The following is a 26,282-nucleotide window of genomic DNA, read 5'->3' as shown; positions in this document are numbered from 1 at the left end:
TCAAAACCTCATGTTAATAATACTCATGGGGCAGTAGCAATTTCTGTGCAGCCTGAAGCTTATACAGCTTGAAGAATCATAAGAGGAATCAATGTCTGTTGTTTTCTCCAGTATGTCCCAATATCTGGCACAGTAATTTAAGCCTTAGGGCCTGTCATTTGCAAGGTGCCTTCAAGAAAGAGCCTATTTTTTTTAAATTCAAACTTTGATATTCTTTTTCTTAAAGATGGAAACCCAAATTGTGTAACTTTTTTTATGAAAAGCAATTTGTATTAAAATTGTATTATCTTAGAGTCACACATAAGGGGAAAAAAAAAAGTGTGTTTGCTGAGTCCCACTTGGGACTAGTAATACACTCTGGAAGTTCATCATTTCTCTCCTGGGGTAGGGAATATATGTGTGTGTGTGTGTGTGTGTGTGTGTGTGTGTGTGTGTGTATGTATATATGTGTATGTGTGTATATATACGTATATGTGTGTGTATATATACATATACGTGTATGTATATATGTGTATACACACACACACACACATATAAGACTTGATTGATTTAACAGATTTCCAGAAAGTGGGAGAGCACTGTATTGACAAGGAACAATCTGTGTCAAGTTTCCAAGTGTGAAAAGCAAAGGAGGAAAAGTTAAGTTTGACTGTAACATGAGAGACAGTGGCCCCAAGGACTGGATAGAAAGGCCCCAGGATATACAACAGTTTATCTAAGGTAAAAATGTTATAAAAAAGTCAGAAAGGACAGTGATGTGGTTGCATTTTAATTTTATAAAGATCACTCAGGCCAAAGAATAATTGATAATTTTTTGAGAAAACTATAAAATTATTGGAGTCTCTTCACACTAGTAGACTGGATATAATGCATCCCAAGAGTTCAAAGGGGCTATTTGATAAACCATGCCTCAGAACTAGAATGCAGAGCAACAGCAGATAATTCATTTGGGCTCCCTATTGAGCCTGGCCGCTGCCAGATTCTCCTCAGTCTGGAATTCAGTATCTTTTAGGAGTGAGACTTTCTCCAGTCTCTGCTCTTCCCAGCTGCCTTAGAGTCGTCCTATGTCCCAGTCATACTGAATCACTCAGATCACTAGAACAGGGCAACATGGTCCAAATAATTGTTTCCTTTCACAGACTATCTCTCTACTTCCATTTCTTTTTCATTGTTATTTTCCCAATAACTTGTGGCTATGCATTGTTCACTGTCCACTTAAATTTTCTCCTCAGATTTGTACCTGATCTGTGGATACCTCTGAAATCTTTCCAAAGTGACACAACTTCAGCCTAACGCAACTCAGGTTCTTTTTGTGCATTAAATGCCATCTGGCAAGGGCAATACTAAAAGGATTCAGTTTATTACACTTGAGAACAATAATGTCAGGAAGTATTAAAAATACATTAAGATTTTCTTTTACCTAAATAAAATGTAAATGACACCGTTTATATATTATTTTCCATTATCTGAAGCCTAGTTTAATCTGTACCATTCCATCAACTTTTTTTTTAACTTCACCCATTTAAAATTAATCTTTCCTTCTTTTGTGACCCCAAGACACATGATTAATACTTTTCTCTGTCTTTTTTTTTTTAAGATTTTATTTATTCATTTGACAGAGAGAGAGAGAGAGAGAGAGATTACAAGTAGGCAGAGAGGCAGGCAGAAAGAGGAGGAAGCAGGCTCACTGCTGAGCAGAGAGCCCGATGCGGGCCTCGATCCCAGGATCCTGAGATCATGACCTGAGCCAAAGGCAGAGGCTTAACCCACTGAGCCACCCAGGCGCCCTTTTCTCTGCCTTTTGTCAAAATTTTAATTCAGGGGGCACCTGGGTGGCTCAGTTGTTTAAAGCCTCTGCCTTTGGCTCAGGTCATGGTCCTGGGGTCCTGGGATCGAGCCCCGCATCAGGCTCTCTGCTCAGCCGGGAGCCTGCTTCTCCCTCTCTCTCTCTGCCTGCCTCTCTGCCTACTTGTGATCTCTGTCTGTCAAATAAATAAAATCTTTAAAAAAATTTTTATTTCAGGGGAACATAGATGCTTTTTCTTTGACAGATTCCATAGATGAATCACCCTTTCTCAAGAATTGGAAACCAATACTTGATTCATTTAAAAAAAAATACACACACACACAAACTAAATATGTACAAACATGTACTGGCCACCGTGATATATTAAAGAAAATAAAGCAAACCTGCCCTCACAGAGCTTACATTATATTAGAGGAAAACTGGAAACATCAAAGGAAGGAAATGCAGACTTGTAATAGGTGTAGGGTGGGAGCTGGCTAGGAAACATGGGGATGGAAGGATGAAGGAGGTAGAGACCATTCCTGCCAGGTGTTAGGTTGGTATTAGGTTAGTGAATTCGACCAAGTTTTGGAGTGTGGTTAAATGACCTAACTCAATATGCATGTTTACAAGTAGAGGTTTCTTTAGAAAGAACAAGCACATTCTAATAAATAAAGGTAAGTGTTTGCTATCAGATTTCCCCACGCAATCTTGCTCACCAGCCATTTTACAATGTCAGCAACTCTCAGACTGCACTTGCCACATTTCACAGCGAGCAGGAACAAGAGCAGTCATATAACCTGTTGTAAGCTTACTGAAATTATTTTTTCTTGGATTTTACTTATTTATTTATTTATTTGAGAGAGAGAGAGAGAGAGAGTGAGCAAGTGAGAGAGAGACAGCACAAGCAGGGGGAGAAGCAGACTCCCCATTAAGCAGGGAGCCCGACACCGGACTTGAGCCCAGGACCCTGGGATCATGACCTGAGCCAAAGGCAGATGCTTAACCCACTGAACCACCCAGAGGGCCCTTAAGCTTACTGAAATTCTGCTCACGTACCGTCAGATACCCTAACAAGAACCTCTCAAGAAAAAGTTCACTGAAGGGTCGATGCTGGAGTATCCTGACAGCAGCACGCTCTCGGGATCAGACTGAAGAGTTCTCCCATCAATTGAGAAACACAGAATCAAACTTGAGTTCTGGATGCAGGGAGTTGCTTCAAAGGTTTTATCCAGTAAGGGTTGTGGAATTCTTATATTTTTATTACACAAGGGAAGGGATATCTGAACATATTTTTGGAGTAACAATATATTGAGTGAAAATTGTATTTAATTCCGAAGACTTCATCAGCAAAACCTTCAAATATGGAGACAATGGTCTAGGAAGCTATTTATGTAGCCAGGAAACTGGTAACCAAGTGGTTAACAGAACTCCTCTCAACTGCATATTACTAAGAGCAGCTACAATGTTTTACCCAGACTTTCTGCCTTTAAATTTCCTTAACATCCTTCAGAAGGGTAGTTTTGAGACGTGTCCCCCTGTCTCCTTGTTTGGCTGCCTCTAGAATAAAGCCTTGCTTTGCTGCATATGCCATGTCTTGGTGACTGTCTGCGGCATACCTGGCAGAAGAACTTGGTTCTTCTTCACTTACAATCTTGGTGAGCCAGGCAGGAGCTTTTGCTGTGGTTTGTAAGTCCCCAGCCACTAACAGGAGTCTGGTGATAAGTCTCAAAAGCATCCTAGACCCTTTGTCCTATGGACCATCCTGGGGTGGGGGTGGGGCGGGTCCCATCTCTACTGTGGCAAGGATGTGGTTTGGGTTTCAGTTTGGACAGACGTCCCTTGGTGAGTATTTCCCCTGCAACCGGAGGTGAGTTCATTCTTTCTCCCGTTTAGTTTGGCTTTTATTCTTTCACCCATTTGGTTGCCTCCAAATACAGGGCTTTGGTTCTCTTGGCCTCCTTTTCTTGCTTAGGAAGAGGCTCTCTAGGAAGCCATTTGGCTCAGCAGGCGAAGTTCTGACTTTTAGGGAGGAACCAGCGCTCACGGAGGTGCTCTGGGTTTCATTTGGTTTGTTTACTGCTGTGGCTTATGGTAAAAACAGCCTTGTTCTCACTGGAGAATGGGGAATGACCTCTTGATCCCCTCATGCAGCCCTCTGTCCAAAACTGGACAATCTTTTTTTTTTTTTTTTTTTCCAATGCTGGCCACAATATTTATTAGACTCCAGAGAAAAATGGCCAATGAATAGTTCCATAAATTGTAATTAGATTTGTGTGATAAAAGGGAGATATTGAAAAGTGGACTTTTAACATGTTGTTTGCATCCTGTTTGCATAACTTGTATGTGTTTCCATGCATATCGTAAATGTGAGGTATCTTCTCTATCTCTGGATGGCCTTGCTAAAATTAATTTGTAAAAGAGCTCTACTTAGTCAATTCAAAGGTAAGCACTTATAAAAATGGGGCATTCTAAAACTCAAAGATTTGAAACTGCTGTTTTGCAAGTTCACATGATCTCAGAAGATATTCAATATTAAAGCTAAATTAAGGTTGTTTTAATTAAAATGGGCATGTCTTTAGAATTATCAACATTACATATGAAATTTTTACTGCTTCTGTTTACTGAAAGTCAAGTAAGTTCATGTTATCTCCATTGCAAAATCTGTCAGAAAAGAAAAAAAAAATTGAAATTTGTCTAATGCCTCATGAAGTTGTATGAGTAATCTAAGAATAAACAGATGTAAGTAATTTTAATAAATGTAACTGAATACTGGAAATACTAAGGGAAACGGCCATTTAGGCAAGGGAAATGAGACTGGTTATTTAAAGATGGTAAACTTAGGACCAAATCTGTCCTAATATAAAAAGGAGAGCTGTAGAAGGTTTGTGAGAAGGGACTCTTTGGAAAGGAATTTTATATGCGGTACAGACTGACTAAGATTATGTAAATCAGTTTATTAGGGAAGAGAAGGAAGTGTAAGAGAGCAAGATGGGGCAGAGGTTGCGCAGTGACACAGTATCAACAGAAGCCTTAACTAGTTCTCTAAGGAGCTCCAAAAGTTGGATTACCCTCCAGAACACTCCTAAATTCAGGCAAAAGGGCTGGGATTTTATAACGGTCCTAGGATGTGACCACCTGCGCAGAGGGCATGCCCTTGGCAAGGCAGCTATCTTCAGTCCAGGCGATCCCTGATGGCCTCTGAGAGCTGAGGACTGTTGGCAGCATTCTTACAACCGAGAGTCCTTCATTCCTGACAGAGATTCTGGTCGGCACATCAGAGCATCTATGGAAGAACTCAAATCCATGCAGTGCCCTGGATGTCCTTGTCTCAATAAGTATATATCAACATGGGAGATGACAGGAAGGAATAAAGAAGGGACAGCATACGTTTTTTTAAAAAATTCCTCTTGATGGAATAAAGGAGTTTTAATATCATAAATACACTAGTATAAAACTGGAATTTGGTTTTCCTATTAAATTGAGTTTCCTTAGATTATTGGTCTAAACTATAAACAAAGGTTTTTCTTTACTCTGCCTAGAAAAAATATGTTTCTATATTTCTGTCTTTATTAAGCCATTGGTTACTTAAAGTTGAATCTTTTCAATATTAAAAGAGCTAAGTTTTTTGTTTTTTGTTTTTAACAACTATGTAACCCTCTGCATTTGTCTTTAGAATCTCTTACTGCCACCTTGGCTAAATAGATCATCATTAAGTTCTGTGATGATCTGTAATCTTACTTAAGCACGTGCTTTAAAACCTCATGATATTTCACAAACTTCCCAAAATTCAACTTCTAAATGAAGTATTTTGTACTAAGCTTATTTTTTTGGGACATAAAATTACATGGGAAGCACTGTCAAATAAGTGATGATAATCCTTCTTAAGTTTTATTTTATGGTTGAATGCTATAACTCTTCTAGAAATTATACAGAATCCTTAAGGTTTTAAAAGATTCTGGTATAACTATTATCATTTGCAATTTTAATTATTAAAGTGTTGTATGTTACAGAATTCCATTGTAATGACAAATACAGGTCTCTGTTACCTTTAAGATCACAAAACTGAAGTAAGAATTTCTAGAACTAATGGAAAATCTGTATTCAAAAAGACTCTTGTTTAGAACATTGCTGGTTCTCTACTGTTTGCTCTTCCAGATTTAAGGCTATCTATGACTTACAGAAATTTGGAAAATATTTTTTTGTAAATAAATATGAAACATTTATCTTTTTCATCCTATGATCCTTCCAAAATTAAAAAAAAAATTCTCAGTGTGTATTCTTATATTTTCATGACAATGTATTTATTTGCGTAAGTTCAGTAAGTCTGATCTCCTTATGACAAGACACAATTGGAAATACTGGTTATTTTACCAAGGTTTTGAGTCATCAGTCATATTTCAGGGAGATGTTCATAGACTCAGATATGACCAGATAGTTTTAAGGAGCTAAGGCTGACTTTATGGAACCAATGAAGCCCCTTAGAAAAAATTGTCCTGGTACTTTGTTTATAGGACTCCGAGCAGCCTTACCAGGAGAGTAAAGAAGGTTACCTCCTGGCATATACAAGAACCTCAGGATATTTTGGGAATTTACAGAAGAGAGGAATTCCCCAAATATATAGGTATTATGGGTAAAGCCTGATGGTAAGTATTTGGCTTGGCTTCTTAGCCTTGAGAGACTGTTATAAGTTCATTAGGAAATTCCTTACGAGCATTTCCAGTAAAGCAGACAAAAGAAAAGAAAACAAAACAAACAAATGAAAAAAAAACCTATATGGCCAATCACTATTCTTATTGTGCTTATGTAAATAATGAAGCCAAGTTTGTTAAAATTGGGCTTATTTTACAAACAAATTAGTTTTAATTTGGCTATCTTTGGAAATGAGGGTGATTTTAGAGAGAAATTATGTTTCAGTAACACGCCTTTATGGATATGAGATTCTAGCTCTTGATTAGCTTAGAGTGTTTGTTGTTTGCCTAAAAAATGACTGGATCCTGAATTCTTCTGGTTTTCTCAAATATCTGACAAGACTCTCCAAACCAATGTTTCCAATTTTTTTTCCCCATTCTCTTGACTTGAAATCACCAAGAACTAAAACTGCTCTATTTTTCCTGAAGCCATGGAAACTGAACCTAACAACTTGAGGTAAACTTTAGAGAAAAATTTCCACATGGCCCATGTTAGATGATCTTCATGCCTATTGCTGTCTAGCCACTCAGAAAGATCACCAGAGACCCACAGATAACTGAGTAAGTTTATTCTAGCCATCCTAATTAGATGGATCTACCATTGGAAAATCCAGACACTGAAATGTTTATGGATGGAACAGCTTTACGGTTCAAAGACAATGAAGATCTGAATGCAATGGTGACCCATCAGCTGTTGTCCATTGTTGAGGACACCAGAAATTATACCGTTCAATTTCCCAAAAGAACATTTAGGCAGATCAAGCTGCCAAACTGGCAGTCAATAGAAAAAGCCCAAAGCTCTCTGTAATGATTTTAGTACCAGACATAGATGTAACTAAATAACAACCTCAGTTTTCCTTGGTGGACCTCAGAAGAGCTAAGAAATGGGGTTTGGACACCATTTTGGCATTAAAACCAGCTGGCAATACACTGATTCCTTATCCCAAAACATCTTTTTTTTTTCTTTTTTTTTTTTTTTAGATTTTTATTTATTTATTTGACAGAGAGAGATCACAAGTAGGCAGAGAGGCAGGCAGAGAGAGAGGAAGGGAAGCAGGCTCCCTCCCGAGCAGAGAGCCTGACGTAGGGCTCAATCCCAGGACCCCGGGACCATGACCTGAGCCAAAGTCAGAGGCTTAACCCACTGAGCCACCCAGGCGCCCCTCTCCCAGAACATCTTACAGAAGAAATGATTAACCATATTCACCAAAAGCATCCATTATGGGTATGATGCTATTCTTCAGTGGATCTGGAATTATATTGCAGGTCCCAGTCTACAGAGAACTGTTCAAAAAATGTGACCCTGCAGTAAAAACAATCCTAAGACTGGGCTCTCACTGGCTCTAAAATGTATAAAACTTATGTGGGGGTCCGTTATCAAAGGAACGAGACTGAGACAAAGTGAAAGTTATGCAAAGCTTTATTCTATGCCAAGCATTAGAAGTCAGACTGACCAGCCAGGGCTGCTTCCGAAGAGAGCAACCCTGTCCTGATCTCACAGGCTGGTTTTATAGGGCATAACCACAGACCCAAGGTATGTGGCTTCTATTGTTAAGGCGTTTACTCCCAGAATCGATACCCGGAACCGATACCAGGAACTACTGGGCCGTTTATTCCCGGAATGAAGTCCGTGGATGTAAACAACAATATGGCTACCTAGGCAATATGGAGTCGCTCTGGCTAAGCAGGCCCTAATAGTTAAATAGGTTTTAACATTAAATTGGCTCTAATGCTTAGAGGCACTGAACCTGGAGAAGGGTGGCAGGTAGCATGATGCCATAAACAACAGGTGATTTTTAGTATTTGCTAATATTTGTAGATCCCTATGCAAGCTGGTTTTGAAGCCTTACCAAGACCTTCAGAAAAGGCCTCCAAAACTGTCAAAACAGTCTTAAGCAAAATCATTCCTAGATTTGGATTGCTGTTAATAATTCAGAGCAACAATGGAGCAGCATTTGTGGCAAAAGTCACACAGGCAGGGTCCCATGCCTTGGGCATTCAATGGAAATTACACATTTTCTGGAGAGTCTACCCAACTGGGGAAAAAAAAATGGCAAAGATATGCCAAGAAAGCAATTGAACTTAGGAAAAAGCTTCTTGGGTAAGAGTGGCCCCTAGAAGCAAGCTTGAATTAAGTTTCTATGAAATGTTATATGGAAGGCTCTTTCTACACTCGTTCATGACTTAGAAGTCCCTATTAGGGAACTGGATACTATCAGTTACATTCAGTATAGCAGGATGATGTACCTTAGAGATGTGCCCTTACACCTCCTGAATCTTGGAGACTTGGGGTTATTAAAGATCTGGAAGAGCAAGCACCCAGAGTACCAGCTCCAACCTTGTTGGACAGGACCTTATGAGGTGCTACTAACTGTACTTTCTTCAGTGAAACTACAGGGAATTAAGCCATGGATTCATCACACTCAAAGGACAAGAATCCATAGGTTTGCTATACTCAATCAGCAAAAAAAAAAACATTGAAAAGAATGCTGCTTGTTCCAGCAAGCCTCTGATGGACCTGAAACTACAATTTAGGAGAGGTGGTCTGAAGAAATCAATAAGTACCACAAGCTTCTTGGTTATAGTGAACTTCCCCTGAGGCCCTAGATAAAATAGAGTGATAACCAAAGTACAAAAACTTTGGTAATATAGAATGTTGGGTTTCAACCTGGAATTAAATGTCCCATTCTTCTAACCCCAATCTTCCCTCCATTTCAGCAGAAAGGGTCCATCATCCCAATTCCCTCAAGAATGAGGAATGACCAAAAGACAGTGGGGATTAGAACTAGTAAACAAAGAGTTAATGGGACAAATCTCAGGTGCTATTTTTAACCAGATCTTTTTCATCTGCCTTTAAATTTCCTTTACTCTACGTCTTAGAAGGGCAAACTTGAGGCTTGCCCTCCTGTCTCCTCATTTGGTTGCCTCTAGAATAAACCTTTCCCTTGATGCATACTCCATGTTTCAGCGATGGTCTTTGCCATGGCATCAGGCAGAGGGACTTGAGTTTGATTACAGTCATCCCAAAGTATGCACTATTGATAAGGTATGACAAATATTAAATAACTTTACCTAGGATACAGATTATAAACAATGTTAATTTTCTGGGAAAAAGAAAAAGTGGGACCAGAAAAAAACTTTCTAGTAGAGATACACCTGAATTGATCGAGAGATGAATGAGAGGTATCTAGCCTATGCAGGAAAAAGGTATCTAGGTAGAATGCACAGTGGCAAAATAGGGCTAGAAAAGACCTATGTTATTTAATGCTCACCAGAAGTACAGCGACTGTCACCTTACAATGCAATTACAGTATCATTGACTAGATATCCTATGCTGTACCTTTTATTCTCATGACTTATTCCATAATTGGAAGCCTGCGTCTCCCATTCCCCTTCACAAATTTTGCCTCCACCCCCTTTCCTTCTGGCAACCCTTAGTTTGTTCTCTGTATTTATAGGTTTGATTTCTGCTTTTTGTTTATTAATTTGGAATCTTAAAAAAAAGAAAAAGATTCTTAAAGGGAGAGGGTGCACTCCTTCCACTTTTCCTTTGTCCTGGTGTCTGAACTGAGGTGGTGACAGGTAGGGCTACCTTCAGCCTTCAGGACAAGAGTGTTTGCGGAGAATTCTAGAATGGAATTTTAGCATTTATGTACATTTTCCAAGTAAGAAGTGCTGCCAACTTTTTCACACTGCCTGCAAGGATATTTGTAAATCAAACAGCTAGGAAGATAGAGACTGTGTCTTTCTTTGGGGCAGAGAACAGATTTGTCCCCTGACCAGAATAATAAAGATAACATCTCCCTTCAGAGCAAAACTTGGGCAGCTTTGTTGACAGGTTTCTTTAAAGAATTAGCATTTTTTCAACTCAGTGTTCCTCAGATGTGAGAAAGGCCAAGGCCCACTGCACGTGCAATATTTACGTGAGCCTCTATTGTCCTATTGAGCTTTGAGGTAGAGGGTGGACAACAAGAACCAATGTGAACTTGAAGATCATGGTGCTTAGTTTGCTGTGAATAATAGCAATTGTTCTCTGACCTAGGAGTCTCCTGTCTTTCTCCAGCATCTACAAAACTATGATGGACTAATTTCTTAGATTTCAAGTAGTAAAAAATATTCAGATTTCTCACAATTCTTTTTTTTTTTAAGATTTTATTTATTTATTTGATAGGCAGAGATTACAAGCAGGCAGAGAGGCAGGCAGAGAAAGAGAGAGGAGTAAGCAGGCTCCCCACTGAGCAGAGAACCTGATGCAGGGCTTGATCCCAGGACCCTGGGACCATGACCTGAGCTGAAGGCAGAGGCTTTAACCCACTGAGCCACCCAGGTGCCACTATTTCTCACAATTCTTGACAAAGGGTCATATTTTACAGATGATATGTTTTAAAGTGAAAACAGCCTGGGTCTCATGCTAGCCCTTTTAAATACATTTGAACCCATATCCTAACTAGTATAGGATTTGTTTCCTGAAATTGCTATATTTTATTTTCTAGAATATGAAATGCGTGACACTCATTTAGATGGGCACATGGCAAGTAGGTCTCAAAACACCAAGACCAGTTCACTAAACTTGAGGTAAAATTCATCTGAGTGTTGAATAAACACACAAGTCAGGGAAAGTAGTGGGGAAGACTGATTCTTGCTCTTCTCAGCAAAATTCAGAGGAGTTCAGTTAAATCAGGGATCTTCCCGATCTCACATTATCCACAGCAAACTGAACTATGTACCTGATGATTCCTAAGAATGTTATTTCTCTGTCCTTTTCTCATCACCTCAGAATGAAATTGCAGCTCTGCAGCATGGCATCAATGCCTGTGTTCTCAGCCTAGTCTTTTCATCTACCACTGCATCTCTCCTTTCCCCTCTTCCATAACCCCCCTTCCATCAGTATGACAGACCTGCCACTCTTTATTTATCACCTGCTATGACCTTTCTTGCCTCTTGTCTTTATACATAATGTCTTCCCTGTATGTGATGCTTTCCCCCACTTCTTCATCTTACAAATTTCCACTCATCTTTCAACTTTAAAATGTCACGTTTCCTTTCTTGCTGTGAAATTGTCAGCTGCCACTTCCTATCTTGTCAGTGCATTCACATCTACCATCAGACTCTTCTCTGCTCCTCAGGTTCTCAACATCTCATTTTTCATTGTAGTGAAGCAAAGCAGGGAATCAACCTAAGTTATGATTAAACAGCTTATGAAGGGAGATCTGAGAAAATAATTGTACATGAAGTTATATGCATACATTCTAGCATTTATTCTAACTGCTTGAGACTATATTGTTTCTATCCTTTGGTTATTTTTAGAACTTTAACTATAATTATAGTAATAGTTATTATTCATTTTTTCATTTTAATTCTTAGTCACTTAGCAAATTTATGTTTCAGAATAAGTGGATTAGAGATAATGTTAGCTGATTCCTTATTATTTGTAGAGTACACAATTTTCAGAATCTTTCAAGTATTAAGATACATCTATTAGTTTTAACAGTGGATTCATAGAGCAGTCCAAGAGGACACTACTATATTTTACAAAAATTATATTTTTATCATTTGTTTTTTGAAGCTCATTTTTGAGGAAAAATTCAAAGCATTTACTTTTGTCAAGTAATTCTGCCTTAATATTAATCACTATATTAATTGCTGTAGTTGCAACTGCACTGTTCCTCTGTAGCCTATATAATACTATATAGTCTATATAGAAAGACATTAAAAGGGACATGTACCAAATGAAAGAACCCACTGATAACATAGCCTAGGCTTTCATAAGTAATTTATAAAATAAGAGCTACCATACATCAAACACGTATGTTACAAAAGGGATTGTCAAATATTATGTCATTTTTATCAAGGCATTATATAAATTTCTTTTTTGTATAATCCCTGTGTTACTGGATTTTATTAATGGAGGGTTCACACAGAAGAAAGAGACTTACTGAATAGTGGTTTGTAATAGACATAATTATATTAAAGAAGTCATTGATGTTGTAACTTGTGAACTTTACAGGAATATTTAATTTCCAAATAAAAGGCTATATTAATAGGCTCAATATTTGACTTCTAAAATGTAAGCAATATGCTTAATTATCATTAGTTTCTATGTACATTTAGCTATGTATTGGTATATTAGCATTTTAAACGATTTGGGGAAAAGAAAATATGGGATATATTATTGCACAGAAATACTCCATTAGCAATGCTGGGTTCAGATAAATCAACACTGTAGTTTATAAATGTAATGTGTATACATAAAAGAGCAGCTTGAAGTCAACAATTCCCTTAAAACGATAGAAGAATAAAGGAAACTTTTCTTATATATATTATGTACCAGGAACTGTGCAAGATGCCTTGTGTGAAGATACTTACTCAATAAGTAAGATTTCTGCAAAAAAAAAAATTTAAATTTTAATAATACTTCATGATTATAGCATACTTCTTTTGAGTTAGATCTTCACAGAAATAAATGAAGCTCAGATTTCATGAAGTGTTTAGGATGACAAAAACTTCTCCGTTTCATTTCTGGGTGCTTCTGTAAGTTAAACTGTCCAATACATGTTCTTTAAAATGTTCCTCTTGATTAATTTCAACTTACTGAAGATTGAGTTCTGGCAGTAACCAAGCAAAGAGGCGTTACAACCATAAAGCACACACTTGGGCGGTCAGAAACATTTTATCATGGCAGGCTTTCAGAGAAACATAAACAGCTTTTAAAAAAAAGTCTCTAGGATTTGAAATCAGTTTAAACATCATATTTTAGTTACTAAATTATATTAGAGCATGCATTTGCAAATCTAAGACCTGCGTGGTCTTAATCTCACACCCTTGACTTTATATACTAAATAATAATATCTTCCTATGCATTTACTTCAACTTAATACTATACATTTCAGTTTCTATTTACCAATATATTAATTGTAATGTCCACTGATAAAGCAAAAATTCCACATCTAATCTTATTAACACACATGTGAGACTCATATGGTGATAGAAAATTTATTTTTAAAAGACTTCTTTTCTACATTTTTGTCATTCAAACTATAGTATTAAATCCTATTTTTCTGATTGTGTTTTTAGGTTATATTCAGTTGGAGGTCGTGATGGAAGTTCCTGTTTGAGTTCAATGGAATATTATGACCCTCATACAAATAAGTGGAACATGTGCGCTCCAATGTGTAAGCGGAGAGGGGGTGTTGGAGTGGCCACCTGCGATGGGTTTCTCTATGCGGTAGGAGGTCATGATGCTCCTGCTTCAAATCATTGTTCCCGGTTACTAGATTATGTAGAAAGGTAAGATCCAAGGTCCCAGTTATACTGAGAGAAAGAATGTAAATTATACTGATGCCTAATTCAAGTGATTATAGAAACTGCATAATTTAAGAAGGGTAAATTCTGCTTTTTAAATCTTTTCTGTGTCTTTATCCCACTCCCCCACCCTCATACACACATGCACAACACTTTCATTCTTTTTTTTTTAATTTTAATTCCAGCATAATTAACATCCAATGTCATATTAGTTTCAGGTATATGATACAGTGATTCAACAATTCTGTATATTACGCAGTGCTCATCAAGATAAGTGTACTCTTAGGACACTTGTGGCTCAATCTTTTAAGCATCTGCCTTTGTCTCAGGTCATGATCCTAGGGTCCTGGGATCGAGCCCCACATCGGGCTCCCTGCTCAGCGAGGATCCTGCTTCTCCCTCTCTCTCTGCTGTTCCCCCTGCTTGTGCTATCTAGCTCACTCTCTCTCAGATAAATAATAAATAAAACTCTTTAAAAAAAAAAAAGTATAGTCTTTTTTTTTTTCTTTTAGAGAAAGGGAGGGGAGATAGACAGAGGGAGAAAGAGACTCTTAAGCAGGCTCCACACCCAGCATGGAGCCTAACATGGAGCTCAATCTCACACCCTTGAGCTGATGACTTGAGCCAAAATTAAGAGTGGGCTGATTAACCAACTGAGCCACCTAGGTGCCCCAGGATAAGTGTACTCTTAATCCTCTTCACTTATTTCACCCCATTTGCCTCCCCCTGATAACCATCTATCTGTTCCCTATAGTTGAGTTGTTTTTTTTTTTAATTTGCCTCCTTTTTCCCCTTTGTTTCTTAAATTCCACATATAAGTGAAATCATATGGTATCTTTCTCTGATTGGCTTATTTAGCTTAGCATTATACTCTCTAGCTCCATCCATGTTGCTGCAAATGGTAAAATTTTGTTCTTTTTATGGCTGAATAATATTCCATTATATATCTATATGTGTGTGTGTGTATGTATGTGTGTGTGTGTATGTGTGTGTGTATATATATATATCATATACATATCATATCATATCTATGTATCATATCTTCTTTATTCATTTATCTGTTGATGGACACTTTGACTGCTTGCATAATTTAGTTATTGTAAATAATGCTATAATAAACATAGGGATGCATACATTCTTCCAAATTAGTGTTTTTGTATTCTTTGTGTAAATACCCACTAGTGTGGTTATTGGATCATATGGCAGTTCTGTTTTTCTCCACATCTTTGCCAACATTTATTGTTTCTTGTGTTTGATTTTAGCCATTCTGATAGATGATATCTCATATATGAGGTGATATCTCACTGTGGTTTTGATTTACATTTTCCCAAGGATGAGTGATGTTGAACATCTTTTCATGTCTGTTGTCCATTTGTAGGTCTTCTTTGGAGAAATGTCTGTTCATGTCTTCTTACCACTTTTTAATTGGATTTTTTTTTTTTTTTTTTGGTGTTGAGTATTATAAGGTCTTTATATATTTTGGATACTAACCCTTTATCAGATCTGTCATTTGCAAACATTTTCTCCCATTCAGTCAGTTTAGGTCTTTTAGTTTTGGTGATGGCTTTCTTTGCTATGCAGAAGCTTTTATTTTTATGTAGTCCCAATAGTTTATTTTTGCTTTTGTTTCCTCCACCTCAGGAGTAATAACTAGAAAAATGCTGCTACAATCAATGTCAGAGCAATTACTGCCCATGTTCTCTTCCACGATTTCTTATGGTTCAGGTCTCACACTTAGGTCCTTAATCCATTTTGAGTTTATTTTTATGTATGGTGTAAGAAAGCAGTCCAGTTTCATTCTTTTGCATGTTGCTGTCTGATTTTCTCAATACCAGTTGTGGAAGACACAGTCCTTTTCCCAATGCACATTCTGGCCTCTTTGTCAAAGATTAACTGACCGTATAATTTTGGGTTTATTTCTGGCCTTACTTTCGTTCTTTTTTGTTTTGTTTTTTTTTTCCATGCTTTCTCCCTCCTACTCTCTTTCTTATGTCCCTCCTTTTTTCCTTCAACTAATATTTAAAACCCTGTTAGTTTTTTCACAAGAATTTAAGTAAGATTTTAAAAGATCCTTTAAAACAGTTTTAAGTAATTTATTTATAAATACTTGTTATTTCTCTTTATAACGATTAAATATTTTATTGTTCTATTCATCCTATCTTGTTCTACTACTTCCTTCAAACTCTCAAAAGTGAATTATGGACTGTGTTCAGTGTCATAATGGAAGACAGACTTATTACACGTCTATTTTCTGTAATCCTGGTCCTCTTTTAATTATTCCTAAAAATGCCCAAGTTCACAAAGGTCTGGAGTGGAAAGTCACCTTGGCTTTAGGCTTGGTCCAACAACCCAAACACTTCCTGGCACAGTTATAGCTGTATCTCTAAGGGTTGTATATCACTTACAACTATTACATTGTGTGCAGTAAGGATTAGAGAATTAGTGAACCCTAGGATGATATTTCTTATTACATAAAGATACATACTGATATATAGGGAAGTGAGACTAGGGAATACTCAGGTCAACTGTTTTATCAGTTAGGATAGAATAAGTAATTCTACTGTACTAACTTCAAAATTCTCTGTGACTTAATGCCATAATTTTTTCTTACTAATGTTACATGTCCATGACAGATCCATGATATCATTGCTCTGTTACTCAGATTGGCATATAACCTACAGTATAAGCACTGCTGGTATCAAAAGGGAAATGTATACATTGTTCACAGATTCCTAAAGATTCCACATGCCAGTAATATAATTCCCTTTTCTTCATACTTTGGCAAACCAGTTACATGGCTACAGAAAACTCCATGAGGGTAGGATAACTTCTATATGGGAGAAGAACAAGAGATATTTGGTGGACTGCAGTGATGAGCATAACAATTTTCCTCTTAATATTAAGAAACCACATCCGTCATATTCATGTTTACAAGTGGTATAGTCAATGGCAGAAAAGTGCTCTATCTTTTATATTGTTCTAAGGATAGGTGATGGTTTTTGCTAAGAATAAGGCCATTGGCAAGAGATTGCTTTTAGTAAACAGACTCTGTTCAAACTTAAGCCACTTCTTGAATAAAACATATTTAATGTTATTGCTACTATGTGAAATGGACTGTAGATATATGGCTATCTAAGCGCAAGAGGAAAGCATTACACTCAGTACAGTTTCACTTCAACACTCTCTTGTCCAGTGAAATTAGGAACCGCAGGTGTTATAGTGTGGACAGTGGTCAGAGTCCAAATAAATAGATGTATGCTTTTATATACACAAACATGAAATAATTCATTTAAAAAATACTGCTAATAGACTGACCACTCATTCACATTTTCCTCTGCTAAATTCTTGGAAAAATAGCAAGAAAGATTAATATGATGTGGCTCCTATTTTTACTATATATCTTATATAAATGTTATGAATGAAATGATATTTCACTTATTCTCTTTTAACTATACTGTATAATGTATTGCAATGTTGTTTGTGAACAGAGGCATAAATAATTCAGTCTAGGAGTACATTTATGATGCAAAATTAGACTTAAATAAGCATAGCTATTTTAAGTTAGAGGCGTAGTGAGTATGCACAGCTTAAGTAATGCAGAAGCACACAGCATTATCATGATTCTTATCCCAGCTCACATTATGTGTCAGATTAATAGCATTTTTGAGCTTTCTGCAACATATATTATATATTGATGATTTCACATGTAAATCATCAATAAATCAAGGTACATAATAGTACTCTGTAGAATTATTTTACACATGTAATGTAAAGACTATTTTTCAGTATATAACCTTAGGAAAACAAACTATTAGGAATAACAAGTAATGTACAATGGTATCTATTATAGATCGATAGAACAAATTTTATTGTAGGACAATGATTTCTCATGGAAACATAAAGGTATTATATAAGAGTGCTGTTAAAGTACAGTTATATAAGACATCAAAAGTTATAAAGTGTCAGGCTGTCTTGAACACAAAAAATACTGGCTCCTCAAATCAGAGCAGGAAAGATGGCAAGACCTTGGCAAAGATAAGGAGTTTAGAATAGTTGATGGAATGGTGAATAGTAGTTTTGCAGCCAAGCCTCACTCTAATAAGAGCATCTTAGTGGACAAAATCAGTGTCCAAAAGATGCAGTATGTTCTAGCAGAATTGCCCAGAGGGTGCAATCCATTAGACAAAACATTTATCTATTTTACTTACTCTACAAATATTATTTTGCATATATTTTTCACTATGCTAACTCAAGCTTAAAACTTACTAGGAAAAAAGAGACAGATAAATAATTAGAACTTCAAGATCACAAATAAAACAGAAAACCAGGCAATGGATCAGAAAATGTGTTCAAAGGCATCAGTACCACTGCTGGCTAATAACAGATCAAGACCACCTTTGACCTCAAATTTGCATCCCAGTAATAAGGCCTGCAGGAGAGGGATATCCAGATAATAAGAGCCTTCTAAATCTGCTTTTATAATATCCACTTTTGCTTCCTCCAATTTATTCTCCATATAGTAGCCAGAGAGATCTTTTCATAATGCAGATTTGACCGGAAAGTGCAATAGAGTTTTTCTTTGTACCAATTATCAATATTATTATGAAACACTATTTAAAAAAATTTTTAAAAGATTTTATTTATTTATTTGTCAGAGAGAGAGAGAGAGCAAGAGTGAGCACAGGCAGATAGAGTGGCAGGCAGAGGCAGAGGGAGAAGCAGGCTCCCTGCTGAGCAAGGAGCCCGATGTGGGACTCGATCCCAGGACTCTGGGATCATGACCTGAGCCGAAAGCAGCCACTTAACCAACTGAGCCACCCAGGCGTCCCAATTTAAAATTTTTCAAGACAGCCAGGATTCATGTGCTGGTGATGATCTAGATTAGTTTATTCACTCTTATACTCCTTCAGTTGGCATAATTCTTGGTGCAAAGTAAGTCCTCATCAAGCACTTAGTAAATCAGGTAGAAAAACAGATCTCAAATTTCTCACAGGGAAAGATGTCTGGAGATACACTGTACATAGGAAGTTATATAGATTAACAGATAGATGGACAGATAGAAAGAAAGGGAAAGAAAGAAAAAAAGGATTCATGAAAGGATGGAAGAATAAGAACGGATGGGTGAATGGACTGATGAAAAGACATAGATTTTTTTAAATTTTTCTATTTTCATGTGAATGCCCATTTCCATCTTTATAAATGGAGTATCGGGGCGCCTGGGTGGCTCAGTGGGTTAAGCCGCTGTCTTCGGCTCAGGTCATGATCTCAGGGTCCTGGGATTGAGCCCCGCATCGGGCTCTCTGCTCAGCAGGGAGCCTGCTTCCTCCTCTCTCTCTGACTGCCTCTCTGCCTGCTTGTGATCTCTCTCTATCAAATAAATAAATAAAATCTTTAAAAAAAAATAAATGTAGTATCAATGATTCACATACATACATTTTAAGCATTTATTGGGTAGGCACAATTTTTGACAAGGCCTAAAATATTAAGCAACTTTTCAGACATAAATTAAAAATTATATCTTTATATCTAATCTAAACACTATTAACAAAAAAGCACCTGTGAATTTTTTTTTTTTTTTAGATTTTTTATTTACTTATTTGACAGAGGGAGAGAGATCACAGGTAGGCAGAGCAGCAGGCAGAGAGAGAGGGGGAAGCAGGCTCCCCGCCAAGCAGAGAGCCCGATATGGGCCTCGATCCCAGGACCCTGAGATCGTGACCCAAGCCAAAGGAGAGGCTTAACCCACTGAGCCACCCAGGCACCCCGAATTTTTTTATGTTACTTAAATATAAAGCTTTTGTTCAAAGTTTACCAAAATTCACACACTGGTCATATCAGGAAAAGTCATCCAAAATAAAAATATCTAATTTTCTGTCAAGATATGGTTCAATATTTTTTTTAAGATTTTTATTTATTTATTTGACAGACAGAGATCACAAGTAGGCAGAGAGGCAGGCAGAGAGAGATAGGGGGACGCAGACTCCCCACCCAGCAGAGAGCCCAATGCGGGGCTTGATCCCAGGACCCCTGGGATCATGACCTGAGCTGAAGGCAGAGGCTTTAACCCACTGAGCCACCTAGGTGCCCCATGGCTCAATATTTTTATCATCTTTAGATCTTGATAAAAATTAATCAAATCAAATCAAAATTATCAGATCTGTCATTTGCTGACAGAATGGATTTGCTGTCAGACATACTGCAATAATATTAATTTAACTAAACAGTTTTTTAAAGTTACCATAAAGATTAATACATAAGGTAAGAATAGAATTTTGGATTCTTTCATTTCTCTTCTTTGTTCATCTTTTTGGTTTTGAAAAAAACAAGAGTTGTAGCAATTCTAAATAGTGAAAACAGATGACCAAGGAGAGACTTTTTATTTAAATCATGGGCCCTTATCTAGGCCTTATATAGCATATTAATACATTCACTCATATTTTGATATATGTGAGATCCTAAATTTTCTACAAGACAGTAATTACTTGAACTGTTTAAAGTTAAAACATTAGATAGGGCCTTCTGAACTTTTTAGTAAGATACTTTCTTCTTCTCCTTCCTAAGATCTTACTGTTAGCAGTAGCCAAATGAGTATAGCATGCAAATACTGACTAGTTTGCTGTTAATGTTATTTTTCTATTATTGTGCACATAGGATCTTTGCTATTTCTTTGATAGCAAATTATGTTCAAATTTCTTTTAGACACATATACAAGAGATGGAAAGCCCAGCAGCCTCTGTACGTAGGGGCCCTGCTTTACAAGTGGAAGCAAAAGCTATTAACTAACACCACAGCTAAACTAATTTAGATGTGTGATTAGGTATTTGCTTTAATGGCTTATGAGGTTTATGAGGTATCTCTGAAGTCGTCAACCGGAGAGTGGGAATATCGGAATAATCTGCTGTCCTTGTCCTGCCTGGAAGGATGGCATCATGGCCATTCATCTGCATGCTTTGCAGGAAGGAGGAGGACAATTCTATGGAAAGGTAGATGTACACGAGTAGATGAAACATTATGTCCTGTATAGATGGAAGGATATCAACCCTGCTGGTCAACTGCAAAAGTCACTTTCATGTTGTGAGAGGCTATTTAATACACAATTTGGATTCACACGGCTGATAGTAGTTTTCTGTTATATTAGTGGAGGAAATGACTATATAATCGATTACTCCTTGCTTCTGAACTGTAAAAAGGTATTTATTTTTTAAAATGAGTTTTAACTAGCATTCAGGCCTCCTGGGTATGCTCCATGTTCTATTGATTGACAATAATTTAATTAATTTTTGAAGCTCTGCTGAGGAAACTGCATCTGAGGAGTCAAAGAGCTGTGTGGCTTATCATGGCTTTCCCTGGGTCTGTCAGCAATTTGTTTTGCCTCTCCTCAACCTTGAAGACAGGAGGCAATAAATATGATCTAAGTCAAAGTAGGATTTTTCACATGCTTTCATGGAGAAATTAAACTAACCTGAAATTAAATTAACTTTTTAAAACATTTTTGTATATATACACAAGGGGTATTGGAAAGGGGTACAGAAATCTAGTTACCCCATCTTCTTTCCCAATGTTTTTGTGCCCATTGTATATTTAAGAGAAGTATTAAGGAAGATTGGGAGAATATCAATAAATACGTTTAAAAAACCTATCTTAAAAGTGAAGATGAAGCTCATAATCAGTGTAAGAATCACAAACACACAGACAATATTGAAAATGATTTTTTTTTTTCCCCTAACAGTACGCTGACTTTCCCCCCTCCATCACAGGATTGAAATTGATAGTCAACTCAAAACCATTTCACTTGTCTTGTGACCCTAACTAATGCAACCGCCGCAACTAAATCAAAACAGGGAACGTGTCCTTACAGAACATGTGGAAGATCCTGTGAGAGGAATCTATACTGATCAGAAAAATTTGTATGTTGAGACTGAATTTGAACTAAGAAATCCTGTCTTGGATGATTGCAGCCTGTTGGTTAAATCATTTTGAAGTTTTCTTTCTTTTTTTTTTTTTTTCCGAAGATTTATTTATTAGAAAGAGTGAGAGTGCGTACATGCACGGAAGTGGGAGAGGGACAGACTGAAAGGGAGAGGGAAAGAATCTCAAGCAAACTCCCCATAGAGCATGAAGCCTGACACTGCACTTAATCCTAAAACCCTGAGATCAGGACCTGAGCCAAAATCAAGAGTTGGATGCTTAACTGACTAATCACCCAGGCACCCCATGAAGTTTTCTTTTCTTTTCTTTTCTTTTCTTTTCTTTTCTTTTCTTTTCTTTTCTTTTCTTTTCTTTTCTTTTCTTTTCCTTTTCTTTTCTTTTCTCTTCTTTTCTTTTCTTTTCTCTTCTTTTCTTTCCTTTCCTTTTCTTTCCTTTCCTTTTCTTTTCTTTTTAACTTAGAAGTAGTGTTTGTTGATGTCATATAAATCAGGAGAAAAAAATCATAAAAGAAAAGCAATTTCATCTGTAACTCATTGAAGTTCATTTATGTAAACTGATGTCAACATTTGATTCTTTTTCAATGTTTTAAAATATATTTACTAGTAAAGGTTAAATTACAGAAAAAAAAATCAGTCTATTTCTTTGTTCCTTTTTCCAACGGTACATTCAGGCTCTATGTGTCAGGAGTAGAGCATACAATGAATGCTTAAACACACTAAGTAAATCAATGGACGGATTAATGTACATGGTCTCACGGATTGTGGCTTCTGATCTTAAATTCTACCAGGACTTGTGGCTTTTTTTTTTTTTTTCTTTTTTGGACACAGGTTTGAATCAACAAGACTCAAACAGGTATTTCATTTATTTTTATAAACTTTAGATATATTTGTTACTAACCATACATCAGTCATATGGTTAATACGGATTTATAAATATGTTTCAATGTTTTCTTTAAATGCAGATATTTTTATATTTCTTTTAAGGCAGATAATATACTTCATGAAATTAGTTGTTACTGTTTAGATTATTTCTAACAATTCTAAAATCTTAGTGGGCTAAAATAACTTCATCATTGTTTCTTTTATGGTTGAAATCTTTCATGATTATGTGTTGACTGGGTACAGTTTGGGCTACTTTTCTACTCCACATAATATTGGCTGATGCTACCATATCATCTGGGTCTGGACAGGCTTAGACCCTTTTCTGGAAGAGCTAACGATTGGGGCTGCCTCTCATCTGAGAGTTCAGCTGATGCTTCAGGCAGAGAACCATGGTTCCCTTGCACTGGAATTTCCAGCATATAGTAGCTGGGATTCCAAGACAAAAAAGTCAAGAGAGTGGGGTCAAGAGGGCAAATATTCAATACAATGAACCATCATGCCTCTGCTCGCATCACTTGTTAAAGTTACACTGGCCAGGGACGCCTGGGTGGCTCAGTTGGTTAAGCAGCTGCCTTCGGCTCAGGTCATGATCCCGGCGTCCTGGGATCGAGTCCCACATCGGGCTCCTTGCTTGGCAGCGAGCCTGCTTCTCCCTCTGCCTCTGCCTGCCACTCTGTCTGCCTGTGCTCACTCTCGCTTCTCTCTCCATAACAAATAAATAAATAAAATCTTTAAAAAAAAAATAAAGAAAAAAAAAGTTACACTGGCCAGTGTTGGTCACAGCAAGGTGGGAGTGTAATACTCAAAGGTATGACACTAAGAAGTGTGATTTATCAAGGGACCCTAAAGTAACAATGAGCACAACTGTGCTTACATTTTAAAAGTAGTTTTCCATCCTGAACTCATGTATGTATGTATATATGTATATAAACATACATATTTTATTCTCATATTATAGCATATATGTATGTATACACACACACACATGCACATATACGTGTATTTTATTTTCATCTTATAGTTTTACTTGTTATCAGTTAAGTCTCTTTTCTTTAAAGATTTTATTTATTTATTTGACAGAGAGAGAGAGAGGGATCACAAGTAGGCAGAGAGGCAGGCAGAGGGAGAGGGGGAAGCAGGCTCCCCGCTGGGCAGAGAGCCCGATGCAGGACTGGATCCCAGGACCCTGGGATCATGATCTGAGCCAAAGACAGAGGCTTAACCCACTAAGCCATCCAGACAACCCTTTATTTTTTTTTTCTTTTTAAAGATTTTAGTTATTTATTTGACAGAGAGAAACACAGCAAGAAAGGGAACATAAGCAGAGAGAGTGAAAGGGAGAAGCAAGGCTTCCCACCGAGCAGGGAGCCTGAGGTGGGGCTCGATCCCAGGACCCTGGGATCATGACCTGAGCTGAAGGCAGACACTTAATGCCTGAGCCACCCAAGTGACCCTCAATTAACTCTTTAATCTGTTTAGTAAATCACTTGGCAAATATTATAAAATGCTCATCTCCTATTACTCTTTTCTTTGGGGCAGTTACTGAGGTCATGTAAGCTGACTCCTTTCTCTGCCTTTAGGGGAACCAGTTCTGCAGGTGTGCACTGCACCCAACTCCCTTTGTTAAAAGGCACTGCCATTGTGGGACCCTTGGTCGGTGGAAAACAGAAGCACCAAAAGCCACCAGCGCCTACACATCACAGTAAAGAATAAACAATTTCTAGGGCCTCTCTGGTTAGGCCCCTAGAAGCAGTAAGTCATGCAGATCTGTGGTGGGGCGAAAACTGAGCCCATGGATGAAGCAAGTTATTAGGAAAATGACTGATTTCCTTCTATGTATGTTTGATTAAACCAACTCACTTCTATAAGAATTCCTAGAATTAGATTGTTTCAAATGAAGATGATTTTCTTTTCATGTTCTAGTTTATTGCATACAACTTTCTGAAAAATATCTAAATAATTGTGGTGATGTAGTGATTATCTTTATAAGTAATAATTGTAGTAAGACATGAAATATTTAGCAAAATTTACTGTGTTCTGGGTCACAAAATAAACCTCAACAATTTTCAAAAGCTTGAAATCTCATAGGGCATGTTCTCTGAACAACATGGAATTAAACTGGAAATAAATAACAGAAAAGATAAATTTTTACATGCTCAGCTGTTTGTTTTGTGGTTTTGTTTTAAGGTAAGCTCTATGCCCAGTGTGGGACTTGAACTCACCACCCCAAGATCAACAGTTTCTTACTCTACCAAGTGAGCCAGCCAGGTGCCCCATCTCCAACTGTTTGAAATTTAGGTGATATACTTTGAAACAAGATGTGATTCAAATCAGAAAATAATTTGAACTGAATGAAATGAAAATACATATCAAATTTCATGGGATGTAGCTAAAGAAATTCCTTTCTAAAAATGATATGCCTTTTACTAAAGGTTTTTCCAAATGCTCACACTAAACTTGGTGTTTCCAGTCTCATTGCGAGTCTATAGGAAAAAAAAAAAAAGATACAGATTCATACTGTCACTAAAAGATGTCTCCCAGTGTTCCTAGACTCTTTTCAAGATCTTAGTAGGAATGTACATCTTTAAACTTCGTTTATACTGCACAATGCAAACTGTTAAGGAGCCATGCAATTACACAAGACTGTATGAATTACTGGAAAAGCTCAGATTAAGAGACTACTGTACGTATCAAAGGTCACCAAGCCACTCCTGTGACATGTAACATGGGATATGAAGTTTCAGCATTTCTAAAGAAATTCTTAAAGAGAAATTTATAGACTTAAGCACAGGCACTTAACAACTTAAAAGAGCTAAAAAGCTAAGATTTAAGTTTCAAACTCAAGTTATGAAAACTAGACCAAAAAACCTACCAAAACAGAAGTGAAATAATGATAGAAATGTATTAATTAAATATAAGACAAACATGAAATAGTATTAAAAAGAAGTCTAATTTGTTTCTTTAAATATAATTGCAATAAAATTTATAAGCTAGTTGCCAGATTGTCAAGGAAAAAGAGAAAAATTACCTACCTAAAGGAAAAAGAAAAAAAAATCAGAAATATAAGTGGACATCACTATCATCTAACAATAAAAAGAGAATGTTTGAGTATATATGCCATTATTTGAATTTTTAGATGAAATGAACAAATTTATAGAAAAATAAAACCTTATACATATTATGTAGGAAAAAACAAGAGAAACAAAAGAGGCAGTTAAACTTATGAGCATAGATACAAATATCCAAAAGAAATATTAGCAAATCAAACCTAGATATAAATGAAAATGATAAAGTATCTCAACCACTTTGTGTTTATTCCAGAAATACAAGTTTGGTTTAGGATAGAACAATTAATCAGTGTAATTCAATATAGTCATAAAATAAATAAACATCTAAATAAATGCAAAGATGATAAAAATCCAACACCCACCATAATAAAAAACTCTCACCAAACTTGGAAGAGAAATTAATAGAAAGATAGTCAAATATTGAAACCTATTGTTTTGAGATTTTTCACTAGAGAAAAAAGTGACTGCTAATGCCACTTTTACTCAACATTTTAAAAGAATAACTACCCAGTGATAAAGCAATAAAGGGAAGAAAACTCATAATTAGAAAGGAATAAATAAAACTGTCAGTATTCAAGTTTACATGATAAATAATCCAATGATAATCTAACCACAGTGTAATTAG

At 36.7% G+C, this 26,282-nt stretch overlaps 1 protein-coding gene across 1 annotated transcript in view; it reads left to right on the top strand.

Annotated features, from left to right (window-relative positions):
- The window catches only part of KLHL1 (kelch like family member 1), a 376,159-nt gene that overhangs the window by 335,463 nt on the left and 14,414 nt on the right, over positions 1-26,282 (top strand). The window contains exon 9 of the mRNA XM_047720111.1: positions 13,552-13,764. Coding sequence (XP_047576067.1) covers positions 13,552-13,764 — 213 coding nt within the window. The remainder of the gene's footprint in view (positions 1-13,551; positions 13,765-26,282) is intronic.

The sequence above is a fragment of the Lutra lutra genome, chromosome 3 (genome assembly GCF_902655055.1).
Source record: "Lutra lutra chromosome 3, mLutLut1.2, whole genome shotgun sequence".
Classification (NCBI taxonomy): domain Eukaryota; kingdom Metazoa; phylum Chordata; class Mammalia; order Carnivora; family Mustelidae; genus Lutra; species Lutra lutra.
Note: the sequence above shows the minus strand (reverse complement) of the source record. Positions and strands in the feature narration are given on the sequence as shown.